Consider the following 15,092-nt stretch of genomic DNA (forward strand, 5'->3'; position numbering starts at 1 on the left):
GTCCAGACATTCGCATGGGAATCAAAATGGCGCCCTTGATACAATAGAAGGTTCTGCCATATTTTGAGGTGGCGGAATGTGCAAACTAAAAAGTGGAATTCTACCAGATTCTGGGAGGGACCAACTCCCTGTCACCTGAAGCATTTCCAAAGCTTGTTATTCTCATGGTTTAGTGCTGCATTAGTGCCCTTCTGATACAGTGAATAATGTGTGTATGTGCTTTCAATTATTTACACAATCGTGTTGCAGATTAGTAACCTCTGGTCTGGTAAGCTTTCAATCCTCCTTTTGAAGGATGGAAAGATGGCAATCAACAGCGAGTGATTATATATATGCACGCTGTTTGAGGAGCCACTTGCTAAACAGTCATCTGTATTCTCCCCGATGCCCATGACTGATGTGGAGGATAGGACTTAAGTCTCTTTGCAGAGTGGATATTAGGCAAATAAACTGGTAAAAGACCCTTACGAGACGAGTTGTAATTTGAGTATATTTGAACAAATGATTCTTTTCTGCTGCCAACTCTTGCTCTGCATATAATAAGAGATCTATTTCCCCTATTCTGTCCAAAACTCAACACAGTAGCTCAAGTTATTTTAACCTTCAAGATCAGAATGATATCCTATTCTCTATGCCTTCATCTGTTCTTTCTATCTGAGAACAACTTTACGTTGTGCTGCTGGAGAAACCAGTTGCAGAAATTAACAGGATTAAGCGCCAGTGACCAAAGCATGCTTGAGGAACGCATGATCCGACATAGAGCTTTCTAATGCCTTATCATCAATCTAAAGCAGAGCACCACTATTTAAGAGGCATGATACAAATTACAGGCAGATTATATATGCCAGTTCTAACATTTGTCCACTAAATACTACTAGCAGTACCTATAACCACCAATTTTGGTGAAATTCCCATTTCTCATGTTGCTTGTTTCCCCAAACTGCTGCTGCTATAAACTCATGTTTTCTCACTCGATATATTTTTCAGGCTGTGCAGGGCATGTACAACTAGGAATGCTACACAATAAAGTTATAAACATCTCCAGGAATATGCTTCCAGTCATTGTGAAGTTTGGTATGATGCTGTCTCTTCAAAACTTGTTGAGCATAGTGTTTCAATTTAAAGTAATCAAATATTAAATTTCCTAATGTTAGTGGACCAATATGCAGAGCAGGGGAGAGGAAGGAAACGGCTTAAACTACTGGGGAAAGAAGGTTCTATGGTTGGTAAAGAAGGAGAAAATGGCAAGGGATGAAGAGAGGTTAGTATTAAGAGGTTAGGATGGGGTTGTCTAATGGTGGGGGGACCAAAAACCAACATAATTTATTTTGCAGTTAAATAAATAAAAGGATGCATACTTGGAAGGCAAGTGTAGAAAAAAGCCTCACAAAACTATACAAGTTACCTTTTTATCTTCCATGTATTCAATGTTTGCAGTATTATACCCGTCTCTCTGACCATGGCTCAAGACCCTGAAACGCCGGACACCAACTGTGTCAACAACTGAACGTCCGTCAGGGAAAAACTTCACATCCCTGATCTCTAACATGCAGCCGTAATCAGCAAACCTGAAGGGACAAAGAGAGCAATATTAGTCCTGTGTATTAAGTATACCTAAAGCATACTTAAGGAATGTGTCTCATTGATTCAATATGGAATCATCAGTTCCATGCATAAGCATGTCTAGAATCAAGCTGTAAAAGGTTCTTGCAGAAATTGTGCATATATGTGATCAGAGAGATGCAATGCACATGGAACTAGGTTGCCTATTCTCTGACGGATGAAAGGCTGCAACATTGGTGTTAGAAGAATTGCAGGGACTACGTTCAGATGGCTGGATTTTCTTAGTACTTTGCAACTCCCCATGAGATTATTGAGGGGGAATAGTTAGGAGTTCTTTAACTCTTTAGATCAAGGTGCGTATGTGCTGCAGGATTTGCCGCCTGCTTGAATTGTCGTTTTGTCATCTGAGTCAGCATGTAATACACACAAGTCACTTTCAACACATGTAATAAAACAATCTTTCTTTATTCCTTTTGGGCGAGAACTTCTTGTCGGCACATGGTTATGGATAAACACATATTCATAACGAACACACATCGTAACTCTAGCCATAGATCCTTAAAAGTTCTTGGCAGTGTGTGTATGAATACACTTGAGCGCTGGACACACAGGTGGGTTCAGACACACACACTCCGTAACACTAGCACCTCTTTCGGGAATTTAGTATTTGCAAGTCTGCTTCCAAATCCTTTGCTTACCCTTTCAGTTCATCAGCTAAGCACATGCCAAACTGCTTGGTGCCAGTATCCATACATCTTCTTATCATTAACCGATAGCGGGGTTCAAAGATGTGAAGAGGGCAAGGAATGGTAGGGAATGCCATGGTGCACACAAAGATGGGGACATCTTTATTCAGGCTGTAAGAGAACGAAGAGTCGTATTAAATCAGCGCATGCAGCCGAAAGCTATTTTCTGAAACCTGCCATGAAACAAGCTTGGCTGTGTGGACATTATTATTCCCTATTTCCTAGGCCTTCCTTCTATCAGTGACACACCCACATGCAACATTAATCCACAGTTTTAAAATCAACTGGAGCAGGCCTGCACTCCATGTTTGTTCTTGGCCTACTGCTTGTGGTGCGCTTGAAGGAAATAAATCATGAGCCCAGCGCAATCATGAGCAAGGCACACATCATAACAGGCTTCTTTCCTTCGCCCCTGCCCTCCTCTCTTTCATAGGAAGGCTGCTTACTTTGACAATTCCTTCATTTCTTCTTCGTAAACTTTCTTCCTTTCAGACAACTCTTCTGGCAAGTAGCGAACTATTAATTCTTCAGTAAGGATGGTCTTCTTGTAAGTTCGGCCGGCCAAAAACTAAAAATGAAAGCATTCAAGAACTCAGTAACAAAGCTGGCTTAGGGGCAGAATCTAGTGATGAAGTTAGTGTGGTTAGCCAAACCTTTCCATATTTTAAAAGCACGGGGGGGGGGGGCTGCAGATGTTGTTGGATGGCAACTCCTACAATCCCTTGTCATTAGATATGCTGACAGGAGTCTGACTTCCAACATCATCTGTAGGCCCCAGGCTCTGCCATCCTTGCCATAAAGTCTGAAGAGAAGAAGAAAAAGTGTGTGCAAAATACACAAAGATGGCACAATCCTGTATAGTGCAGTGAAGGGTTTTCAACAGCCAGGACAGATACCTGGGATAGCAAAATGGGGGGGGGGGGCTCATTACTGTATCTGCAGAAGATGTTGTAAAAAGAAAGAAAGAACAGGAACCATTCTATTATTGTGGTAAAGCTGTACTGCAAAGAAATTTCCAATTACTTTCCTTTTTTTGTAGTCAAAAATGACCTTGGAGGAAATAATTCATGTTTAACTACTGCTGTACAGTATATTCATATCTTGCTAGCCAAGCTTCTTTGAGATGCCCAGCTATAAAATGAGGTTCACATTAATAGGTAGGGAGCTTGCCAAAAGAGGGTTGTTGTTGTTTTGCTCCTCTACTAATCCCTCCCCCACGTTTCCTGGCTCTGTGGGCAGCAGCTGGAGCCAGGAGGAGTCCAGCTCAGACATAGCAGGACTGTGGCAAGTCCCTGCAGGCTCAGTGTTCATGAGGCCAGTTCCAGAAATATTTGACACCTTCTCTTGAGTTGGCTGTGTGGATCCAAGTCTCAGGAGGTCCAGAATAGCCCAATCCCTTCAGCGGTGTCTGGGCTAAAGAGTGTCTGGGCTAAAGAGGACCCTGCAATAACTTTGGGGGGAAAGCGTACAGCTCGATCTCCTTTGGCCTCCAAATCCGCTCTGGGAGCTTAGGCTGAAGGGTAGCACATAAGAAACACCTTGCTTCCTTTCAGCCTAACTTCTATTCACAGCTGTTTAGAACCACACAACTTTATAGAGTTGGGAGGGACCTCAAGGATCATCTAGTCCAACCCGTTACAATGCAGGAATGTTTTGCAAAACATGGAGCTCAAACCCACCACCCGGAGATTAAGAGTCCCACACTCTTTGCATTACTTTGCATTTTATAATGATGCTTTAAAAACGTTGCGAGCCACGTTGATTCCCAAACTTGGGAGAAAAAGGACATAAATATATTAAATAAATATAAATAAAACTAAGCTGAGCTGTGCAACTCTTGAGCATGCCTAGCCTTGTGTCCTGCTGCAATTTTGAGTGGAGGGTATTTCACCCACACCCAAAAGTTTTCCTGCATACCCTGAGGGCCTTTATCACTGGAACACACCTACTTCTGCATCACTAATTCCTTATTTTGCAAGCCAGCCCCCCCCCCCCGCACCTGGTTTGCTAACAGTAAGTATTACCCAACCAAGAGGCTTCCATTTAAGCAGCCCATGGAAGATAGTGGAAAACTTACTTCAGACAGCTTTTCCTTACAAAGCGGACAGTATGGATTATGGTCCAGGCAACGTTCAAGGCATTTGAGGCAGAAGGTATGTCCACAGGGAGTAGCAACAGGTTCGTAGAATAACCTGAACCAATTGGGAGCATTGAAAAACAACTGGTTACTCCACACTTCCATTCAAAGCACAACTCCAGAATTTTCACATACGTTAATAAAGGCATATGTGATTTCATGAGGTACAAATAACAGCTCTCCAGTGTTAAGATACTAAGATACACACATATATAAGGTAGACGCCAAATTGCTCCTTATACCAGGGTTGCAGTCGCCAAAACAGAATGTTCAGTCGCCATTTTGGGGCCAGATGGCTCAAAAGTTTTCAATACGACTTTTGGGTTCCTGAAATTTATTCTGATGGTGCAGGTAAAATATAATGGATAGAATTCTACAGGATGCGGTATTAGTGTGTGAAAACAGTCAAGATCCAAGGATCTCCAGGCATGCACCTCCAGATGGTGGAGACATCAGGCACCATCCTGACACCTGGGCATCTTCACTTGGTCGCAAGTGGCCAATGGGCAGGTGCGAAGCGCACCTGGCGCCTGATGAATTTTGAATGCTGCTGCTCCCCAAATGTCAATGGCAATAACTCACTCTCTGGTACATTCAACTGCACAACTTTTGGCGAGGCAAGTAATTTCATAAGCTATATGACTGAGAGCTCGGTTTTTAAAAAAGAGTTTGAGCATAGCTATAGAGCACATATTCCACAGGAAATCAATGTGATGCCCTCCTGAAGTTTTTGTACTGCAGCACCTAACTTCCATGACCACTGGCACGGCTGGCTAGGGCTGATGGGGAGCTGAGAGTCAAGAAACATCTGGAGGACCAGTGCTATTTTTCTAGAAATAGAGGTGCCAGAACTCACTAGGAACACCTCCCTTGTTCACTTATAATGGCAAAGGCGCCCACCTGAGAGGTGCCAGAACTGAGCTTTGGAGAGTTCAGGCTGAAGAAGAAAAAATCTCTGAGGACACATTGTTGGCCTGAACAACACATGTAATAAACTCCTACGAGTTCTGCAAATCAACAAATACACTATAAAAAAATGTTGTGTTGATTTGCTGAAGATGGGGGGCATCAGCATGAGGACCGCCAATTCTCTCCATTCAGGGCCTGCAAGGCCCTTTCAGCTGAGCTACACCCCACCTGCCTGTCACCCAATTTCACAGGATGTTCCTTTGGCACCGCACCTTGTTGTGCTGCTTTCGGCAGGGACTGAATACACTCAGGAGTTCCGGGTCACTTCCAAGCATACCTGATCCCTGCCAAAATTAGCACAGCAGGGCAAGGTGCCAGATACGAGCAGCACCCAAAGGTAAATCCCCTGTCGCAACAGGAGAACCTGCAGCACACTCCAGACGGATCCTTTATCTTTGGCACTGCTTGAATTTGGCACCTTACACCGTCATGCTGCTTTCAGTGGGTATAGAATGCACTCAGGAGCTCTGGGTTTTTATGGCATCGGGTGACTGGCAGGTCGGCCATCCTGTCAATGTGGCCTGTGGAGGGTTGACCACTTTCAGATCCAGCCCTCCAGCTGATGAGTGGTTCCTCACCTCCGTGGGTAGATAGACAGATATGAATTAAATAGCTTAGTGTACATAAGACAGGATCTTTCCTTCTTTCTTCCGCCTTTAAAATGCCATGCAATATTTTCCAAACATTTAGTCCACTTATTGCTAATACCTCATGCAAAGGGAACACTCAAAATCAGATGCATCCACAAGGCTTGCGGGTATCGCTGTTAAGGGAAGAGAGTTGAGATTTTCGCAAGAAGCATCTCCATCTTAAAAAGAGAGAAAGAGAACAGACACACATTGAAAATCAGCAAGGTTTACTGAAGGGCCCTTTTATTAATTTTAATTGTTCAAGGTCATCCTGCATTAAGAACTTTTTCACTAACTAAACCAACAATTCACAAAGAGTTTGCTGGAGTACTGAATTTAGAGTATTATAGAGAAGGGCAGGCTAAAGTAGATATTGGAAAGAGCACAGCGTAAGGCACCCATTTTCCTATCAGAAAAATCATGCGTTTACATCATTTGGAATTGCTATCTCCAGCTCCGGAGGAACAGATAATGAATTAATTTTTCACATCTGAAATTACTGAAAAACATCAAAAGCAAATGAAAGCTGCTGCAAAACCAATGAAGATGGGTAACTTGTTGAATCAGATGAAGTAAATTCCAGTCCATGAATGCTTATGTTACAACTAATGTGTTCATCTTTAATATGCCACAAGTTCGTCGTTTTTGCTGCAAAAGAACAATACTGTAAACTGGGAGTTGCATCAAAACTGCTCTCCAGAGAAGGAACACAGGTCTGTCTGTAAAATTTCACATGTTGCCCACTTTATTGTTTATTGTATATGACCTTCGTGGTTAGGAGTGAACCTCTCTCTCCAAAGAGTTGTATCTGGCATTTTCTTTAAACAAATTTCAGCAAATGCCGATGACACACTCTTTACCCTGGCTTCCGAGATGCATAATTTTACAACCGACCTTATTTATGTGATTGGACTTTGTCTTAAAATTGTTTTCAACATTTTGCTGTAATTGTTATCAGCTTTCAACTAATAAAAGTTTTTTTTTTTTAAAGAATCCTACAAATTTATCACCAAGTATCAAATTAAATTCAAAAGCTGTGACACCGGCATAGGCAAACTCAGCCCTCCAGATGTTTTGGGACTACAACTCCCATGATCTCTAGCTAGCAGGACCAGTGGTAAGGGATGATGGGAGTTGTAGTCTCAAAACATCTGGAGGGCCGAGTTTGCCTATTCCTGCTATGACACATCATGTCATCCCACAGACGTTGCCAACCTGGTGCCTGTTGATAATGCCCCAATTCCCCAAATTCTTTAAAAAAACAAACACCTTCTAACATTTTAAGACCCTGAGATATGAGATGAGGTGTAGCAACACCACTGTTCTCATTTTTCTGTGAAAAATTAGCCAGCTCTCCCCTATTCAGTGTTTCGCTTTGAGCCACACCCTAAGTTGAGAAAAATTCCTGTAGACACCAGAGAGAGGGAGAGATGAACACGTGTTTTGTGTGTGTGTGTGTGAAACAGAGAGGCATGTATCCATGACCTGTATGTGGGCAGCAATTGTGTACATGTGCATGAGAGAGGGGTGTGTGTTGTGGCCGCCGGCCGCGTTTCTTATGGTTCTGGAGAATGTTCCCTTTTATTTGACAACAACAGTATCCTTGCATGTGCGCATGAGAGAAAAATCAATAACGTGTGATTTTCAGAAACAGGCTCAGCAGGACATGGATGACTTCCAGAAATTTTCTGGGGCAGGAAGGGGCAGAGAAGCAAATTCTTGTACTCTCTTTAATTATGCCACACACCCCACAGCAGCTATGTGCCATTGTGCCACATCTCCAGGGCACAGGTGTAAATGGTGCCCACAGCACTTTCTCAAAATTCAAAACTTGCCTGCTGGTCCCAAAAAACGGTTAGTGACCCTTTTTCTACAGCAAGAGCATTCTCTTATGACATTAAAAAGTGTATATATTACAAACTTTTAACTTTTTAACTTACACTACTCATAGCAGAAATTGTCCAGGTGCTTTTAATGAAAAATAACCTACCAACCACAGAAGCAGAGTAGTGCGAATTTCCTTACAAAGCAAGGAAAAGGAGAGATCCTCATTCAAAAAACACACCTTTTCGAGGAATTTTGATAGGGACGCCCAAGCTCTGTAAATCCCCATCACTAGAAAACTTTCTTTTTAAGCTTGCGCCAGGCAGACTGGAGAGGACCGTTCCCAAAGTTTTTTTGTTGTCTTCAAAAGAGAAGTCCAGTATATGATGAGAAACAGAAGACTCTGTACTTCGATATGCATCAGTCTCTTGGGACAGGTTTTTAGTTAGCTTCAAGCTGGCCTCCTGAAACAGATACAACAATAGCATCTTCAATTCAGGAAGAGTTTCATTGACCGCTGTTGCATGACCTTTACAACTGCTGCTTATAAATCATCTCCTACCCGTTACATAAAAATGGACTAAGTGGATAATTATCCAAGTCAGTGGAACAGTGGCTCATGCAGGGCTCTATTTGCATAATTACTGGAACAGACGAGCTCTGGCTTGTATCTCAAGACTGCAAGTCTCCCCAGTATGCTTTAAATGGGACTCCTCAAATTTGTAAAACTTTACAGTTTCGGTTTTTTGTGGGCAATTTCTTTCACTTCGTTTTCTTCCCATTAGCAAAACACTTCCTTTGTGAACTACCATGTTAGTGACTTTTAGGACCAAAGCTGAGAAACTTCTGTACACTGTGCTCCAAAGTGCTGGTGTAATCACTTTGCCGGTGTATTCTAAACCTCAGTAAATAAAGAGTCAGATAGGGAGGTGATATTCTGATCCCCAACTTTTATTTTTGAAGCATACGTGTTGTAAGCCTTACCTTTGAGGTCTCTGCAGTTGACCCATCTTCTCCAGAAGACTGTGTGTTTATGCTACTTAGAAACACAGGTTTCAACCTTGTATACGAGGTCCGATTACAAAAAGGTGTTGTTAGATTATCGTGCACGTTTTCAAATGCTGGGAAAAACATCTCACACATTATCTAAACAAAGAAAAAAAGGGGGGAAAAGAAACAAGTTTTGAAATGCTGTTGCAGTTACTCGGGTTAGAATGGTCTTGGGGCTGAAACAATCTCACCCTATTCTCAGGACTTTAATAGAATCACAGAATTTGTAGAGCTGGAAGGAACCCCAATCCTCTGCAATGCAGGAATCTCAGTTAAAGCATCCCTGAGAGATGGCCATCCAAACTCTGCTTTAAAAACCTCCAAGGAAGGAGAGTGCACAACCTTCTGAGGGAGACCGTTCCACTGTCAAACAGCTCTTACTGTCAGAAAGTTTTTCCTGATGTTTAGTTGGAATCTCCTGGGTAAGAAACCCAGCTTGCAAATAACTTCTGGTTAGCAGTGCTGGTGCTGTGCCCAATGCCTGTGCTAATCAGGCTGCACATAGTTTTATCTGATAAAGTGAATGATTAGAGGTCTTTGACAGAACAGTATAATACACTAGAAATGAAGGAACTATAGGTTATGGGGGGGGCTATAGAGATCAGCTGCAAAGCTGCAGCTGTAGTGGCGTTTGTGAGACCTTCACTGGTTGGTAAGCTAGTTGGAGGACATCCACAGGTTAGATACGGTTTCAAAGGCTATTAGCTGCAAACCAGGGTCTTCATGATTATTTTAACCAGCGGGCAAATCCACAAGCAACAGTGGCTATTGTTTCATTGGAATGATCAAGCTACTCAAGCTATAAATCCCTCTGCTAATTATCATGAGCTGATTAACATGGCAGTGAGAACCACACCCATGACTAACACACAATCTCACTGTTAACAGCAGAACTGTGCATCAGAAGCCTTTAGCAAAACACAAAATGCACACGTGCATATATTATTCCCTGCACTGACCACATGCAAAGTTGGTACAGTTATCCTACCTTCTGAGCTTCCATTTTCATTGAGCTCCACTCAGGATTTAAGGCAACACAATAAAGAAATTCCTTCAATGCTTCTTCAATCCTTCCTAATCCAGAAAGAGCTTGTGCTTTCACATAATGACCCTGTGTGAACATAACACACAGAAAAACCTCAATGTATTTAAGTTTCAAAAAAATTGTGGGAAACATGCATTTCATTATTTCATATTTGCTACCCATAGGCAAACAAAAACATTTGCCACCTCCCCCATAGCAGCTTATGAACCTTGTACCTTAGGCCAATGGGGTTTATTTCGGCAGAGTGCCTCTGCATCATAAAGAGCTTGTTGATAATTCTTCATAGCTGTACAAAGTTCTGCCCGCTGTGCTATTAACGAACATTTACAGGAAGCTGAAATATAAGCAGCAGATGAAAAAATGTAAGGGAAACTTTTGTCTAGCATTATTAAATCTTGCTAGTTTTACACAGGCACAATCAAAACATAATCAGTTCCTCTCTCTCTTGTTTATAATAGCATTTGTTCCTTTTTAAGAATATGATGGTTGAGACACACATCTCTGCTAAAAGACTGCATATGTAAAGCATTGTATTTTTAGAGCTACCTAGCTAATCGCCAGGCAGCTTTCAAAAGGGGTGTATGTGGCAAGTTCGAGATCAGTGTGACATCAGGTTCTGTAAGGATTATAAAACATGAGAACACTTTGGCATGCCATTTCACTATGACCCTTGGGCTTAAGTTTCTAGTAGCTGGCAAGCTTACTAATTGGTAATATTAGCTCACGGTTCACAATTCCTGAAGACCAAACTCTTCCTCTGCAGAAACAAGAAGGCTTAGAAGCAACAGTATTTTTTAAAAAATCATTAAAATGATTATTGGACCTTCATCCAGATTGAGGCCATCAGTCTACTATTGTTTTTCATACATTATTATTTCTGAATTATATAATTTAAATTCCCAATGCATATATATTTAGGAGGAGGATTCTTTTGATAAAGGTTTTCTTTATATATACTAAAAAATCAGCATCAAAATCAACTGGAAAGTTTGGAACAGCAACTGCTTGGTTTGCTGTTATATAGCCTTCCTTGCAAACAAATTAGGATGAACGCTCAATAAGCAGCCAATATCATATAACCTCCCCACAAACCTTGTACCAAAGCTTGTCTGGAAGTGACCTCAATATAAGCAGAGATCCCTCTGCTTCCCTTCAAAGATAGAGAAAAAGCACTCAAGGCTTTATTGGCTTCCTTAATTAAGCAACAGAAGGTCACCAGTGAAAACCAGAGCTAAGTCTCTAAACCAGGGGTGTCAAACTCAAATTCATCGGGGGCCGCATCAGCAGTTTGGTCACCCTCAAAGGGCCGGTTGTATCTGTAGGACTATGTGTCCACTCTTTATTATCACTTTCCCATCTCTCCTTAAATTGCCTTCCCTCTGCATCAGCTCTGCCTCCGCCACTTCCACCGCCCCCCAAGACCTGGTCCCTCTTCTTGCGCTTGTCCTTGTCCTTGTACATCTTGTTGTGGTGCCTCTTGCACATCCAGGGCTTGCGCTGCTTGGCCACTTGCATGGTGGTCTCGCTGCAGCCTTTGTAGGCGCAGCTCTTGCAGCCGCCTCCTCCTCCTCCTCCTCCCGACTGGGCGCCGCCCTCCTCCTCCTCGTCCAGATCCTCCAGGACTCCGCCGGGGCTGCTGGCGCTGTCGCCTCCGCCCCCGTCGCCGTCCGCGTTGCCCGCCGCCGCCGGGCCCAGCTCATAGAAGACCATGAGGCCCGAGGGCGCCTCCGAGGCCCCCCGCGACGGCGGCTGCTGCGGCTGCCGCACCACCTGGGGCTGCAGCAAGGCGCCCACCGCCTCCCCGTCCCCGCCACAGGGCTGCATCACAGCAGCGTGAGCAGCTGCAGCGGGGAGGGGGAAGGCGACGATGAGGAGAAAGCGGCCAAGCTGCCACTTGTGTTCCCGGAAGGCTCCGTCCCTCTGGCAGGCCTCGCAGCCAGGGCCTCCCGCAGGGCCCCTCGGCTGCCACAGCAACGGCAAACGGGCGCCACAGGCCAGGCGCTGACAGGTTGCCGGCTATTACGCACGCGCAGGGAAGGCAGTGCGCACGCGACCTCCGCCTCCTTTCCCCGGAAGCTCATTTAAGCGCGCAAGCGCAGAGGCGGCAACGGCTGGGGTTTCCCCCCCAATCCTTCCCCGCCTGTGCATGTGCGTTGCACGCCCGACGTCACGCATGTTCAAAAAAGGCCGCTAGGGTAAGCGATCTCCTTTATGATATTGGAGTTAGCGGGAGGATTCGTTGCGCGCATGCGCCGTCTCGTTGGCAGCCTGTTCGATGGGCGGGTGGGAAGCGACTGGGCTTCTAATAGCGGCCTGGGGCTACACGGCTACACGGGCCACATGACGAGGTCTGGCGGGCCGGATTCGGCCCGCGGGCCTTGTGTTTGACACCCGTGCTCTAAACCTACTTCAGCAAGACTTCACTCATGTGATTAACATCTCTCTTAGAACTTTGAAGTCTACAGCTCCTCTTTGCCTCCCACAGGCTCAGTTCTCTTAGTCTGTCCTTAGAAACTGTACTCAAGTTTTGTGAACAAAGATGTTTTGAAAGGGAACTAATTAAGTAGGCATGTGACTAAACCATCTCAGTTCCTAATGAAAAGCTAGACAACAGGTACGAACAGATGAAGATGGAAGAGTGAATGACACCATTGATGGTCAAGTTATTGAATCACCTGCTAGTCCTTTATGCTTCTAGCAGGTACTCATGCCTTTTAGCAAACAAGTCAGGTAGACACTCTGTAAAATACTCTGATGGTTCGATCCTATGCATTTGTACTCAAATCTAAGTCCCACTGAGTTCAACAGGTCTTACTGCCAGGTAAATATGTACAGCAAGGGCAGCTAACCAGTGACCCTACAGATGCTGTTGGACTACAAATCCCATTATCCCACTGGCCATGGTAGCTAGGGCCATCTGGAGGATCACATCTGGACTAACCACCCTGGTCGGTGTAAGATTTCAGGCTGAACTTTCCACACCCTGTATCAGCATTGTCCCCAATGCTCTGAACCACAGTTTTGCAGGCGTTTCTACATATGTTCTACATATGCTAGTGGATCTCTTAAGGTTTATGCTTTAAAAAAAGGGGGGGTCTTTTTTCCTCCGTGAAATCTATAGCAATGAAGGGTGAATCAGAAAAGAAATATTTGGCTAACTTGTTGGGGAAGTCTTAACCATTCTGGTTCAACAAGGATCACTCTTAAGGAAGGTGTGGCATGTTTTCAACAAGTACTTTAACATCACCTACGGAACACACACACAGTCTACCAAACCTTACAAGGAACATGTGTTTTACCATGACTAACTACGTGACAGACATGGGCACTTAAGATATTTTAAGCACAATTCAAAACATGTTTGTGCAAGCACAACAGTAGCGTTTTAAAACAGACTGAGACTGTGTATAATATGCAGTTACATCAGTCTTTCCCTAAATGTATTTTCTCTCCCCCCCACCCCCAAGCTTTAAAAAAGCCTTAGGTTTAGTGAGGGAACAAATGGGGGAGAATCTGCTTATCCTTTCTCCCAATGCCCCTCACCTAGGCATTTTTTCTCACTACAGGGGGTAAAACCACATGCTCATATATTTCTTCCTGTCTGGAACTACAGAGAGGAGATTTTGACCAGAAAGAACAGCTGGTAGAGGAAAGGTTAAGCAGAGCCTCTCAAAGCTCCTTTTGGACAAAAGATCCACACAACTTCGTGCCATGCGTTATTTTGGCCTCAATTAAATTATATATACAGTTTGTTATCTGATCTCCACATTATGCCACCATAATGGGATACAAGCTGTGTGAGGCATATGAAATATATTTAAGGTTGTTTCCAGACAACTCGGTCCGAACATTCATCCTGATTTGTTTGCAGGGAGGTTGTATGAGGTCGCGTCATTTCAACCCTTATCCCACATTTTCCAGTGTATCTTCCCATCACTTTCCTTACTTAAAGAAAGGTTTTGGCTTTTGGAAGTGTGTTGGTTGTACAAGACTGCCGAATCCATTGAATTTGCAGGTGTGCAGCTGAATCCCACCCACAAAACAGCAAAGATTGGGAGGTGACCCACGTTGTTTGATACTAGATTGGATCCGGGCATAAATGGTACTAGGAAACTACACTGTGCTGCAGAATGGGTTAAGTAACTGGCAGCACTCTTATTTCTTATGTGTAGATTTTGAAGAACTTTTTGGGGGTGGGGAGGTGGGGAGGGTTATATTGGAACAACATCCCTTTTGGCGATTTCTCCATAATCATGAGCGCAGACCAGCAACTGCTGTCAAAGTTACAGGGGGAAACCTATTTGTGGCAAAGAGGTAGGCTTTCATAAAGAGGTAGACACATAAACTAAACGCTAATATGCCAGAGCTTCCATGGGCTTGAACACTCATGCCGTTACGATTCATGAAACTATTCAAGTATGTCTGAAGCGAATCCTCACTTTATTCTGAACAGATCATGCTGACATCCTGCCCGTTTCACAAAATGCTGTGCCAGAGATTCTGCCCTGGGTGGGTCAGGATTGCTCCTAAACCCATATGCTGGCAGAGTGCAATGCCAGGCTTGCAGGAAATAATCACACTGGAAGCAGCAAAAGGAGACTGCTGGGGCCCTTACAGCACAAGGAGGAAAACAGGGCAAAGTTGTTGGTTTGTTGTTGTTGTTGTTGTTTTGCAAGGGGCAGGGTGGCGGGCGAGTAGAAAAATCACATCTCTACATGCTAATTACAGGGTTCCCCCAACCAACAATGACAAAACTCTAGTTCTGCAAAAGGAGTAGTCCAAGTAAAAACCGAACACAGATTTGTTTATTTGAGGAGGGATCGTAGCTGAGTAGGAGAGCATCTGCTTTACATGTGGAAGGTCCCAGGTTCAATTCCTGGCATCTCCAGTTAAAAGGGATCACGTTACAGGTGCTGGAAGACCTCTGCATGTTCATAGAACCATGCAGCTATTATTGTGAGTTTGACTTCGCTTGCCAAAGAATTGATGCTTTTGAATTATGGTGCTGGAGGAGACTCTTGAGAGTCCCATGGACTGCAAGAAGATCAAACATATCCATTCTGAAGGAAATCAGCCCTGAGTGCTCACTGGAAGGACAGAGCCTGAAGCTGAGGCTCCAATACTTTGGT

General features: G+C 43.9%; 2 protein-coding genes across 2 annotated transcripts in view; both read right to left on the reverse strand.

The window, feature by feature from the left end:
• The window catches only part of LONRF2 (LON peptidase N-terminal domain and ring finger 2), a 39,259-nt gene that overhangs the window by 7,791 nt on the left and 16,376 nt on the right, over positions 1–15,092 (reverse strand). Inside the window, exons 2-10 of the mRNA XM_081857896.1 lie at positions 10,179–10,297; positions 9,907–10,029; positions 8,853–9,014; positions 8,110–8,332; positions 6,124–6,223; positions 4,387–4,501; positions 2,756–2,877; positions 2,262–2,420; positions 1,406–1,568 (exon numbers count right to left, since the gene is read on the reverse strand). Of these exons, the coding sequence (XP_081714022.1) occupies positions 1,406–1,568; positions 2,262–2,420; positions 2,756–2,877; positions 4,387–4,501; positions 6,124–6,223; positions 8,110–8,332; positions 8,853–9,014; positions 9,907–10,029; positions 10,179–10,297 (1,286 nt within the window). The remainder of the gene's footprint in view (positions 1–1,405; positions 1,569–2,261; positions 2,421–2,755; positions 2,878–4,386; positions 4,502–6,123; positions 6,224–8,109; positions 8,333–8,852; positions 9,015–9,906; positions 10,030–10,178; positions 10,298–15,092) is intronic.
• LOC309340628 (uncharacterized protein) lies at positions 10,648–11,787 on the reverse strand (the record flags this gene model as incomplete). Its single annotated transcript, XM_081859512.1, has 2 exons — positions 10,648–10,720; positions 11,336–11,787. The coding sequence occupies 2 exons, from the start codon at positions 11,785–11,787 to the stop codon at positions 10,648–10,650; spliced, it is 525 nt and encodes a 174-aa protein (XP_081715638.1).

The sequence above is a fragment of the Podarcis erhardii genome, assembly GCF_964252035.2.
Source record: "Podarcis erhardii genome assembly, chromosome: 4".
Classification (NCBI taxonomy): domain Eukaryota; kingdom Metazoa; phylum Chordata; class Lepidosauria; order Squamata; family Lacertidae; genus Podarcis; species Podarcis erhardii.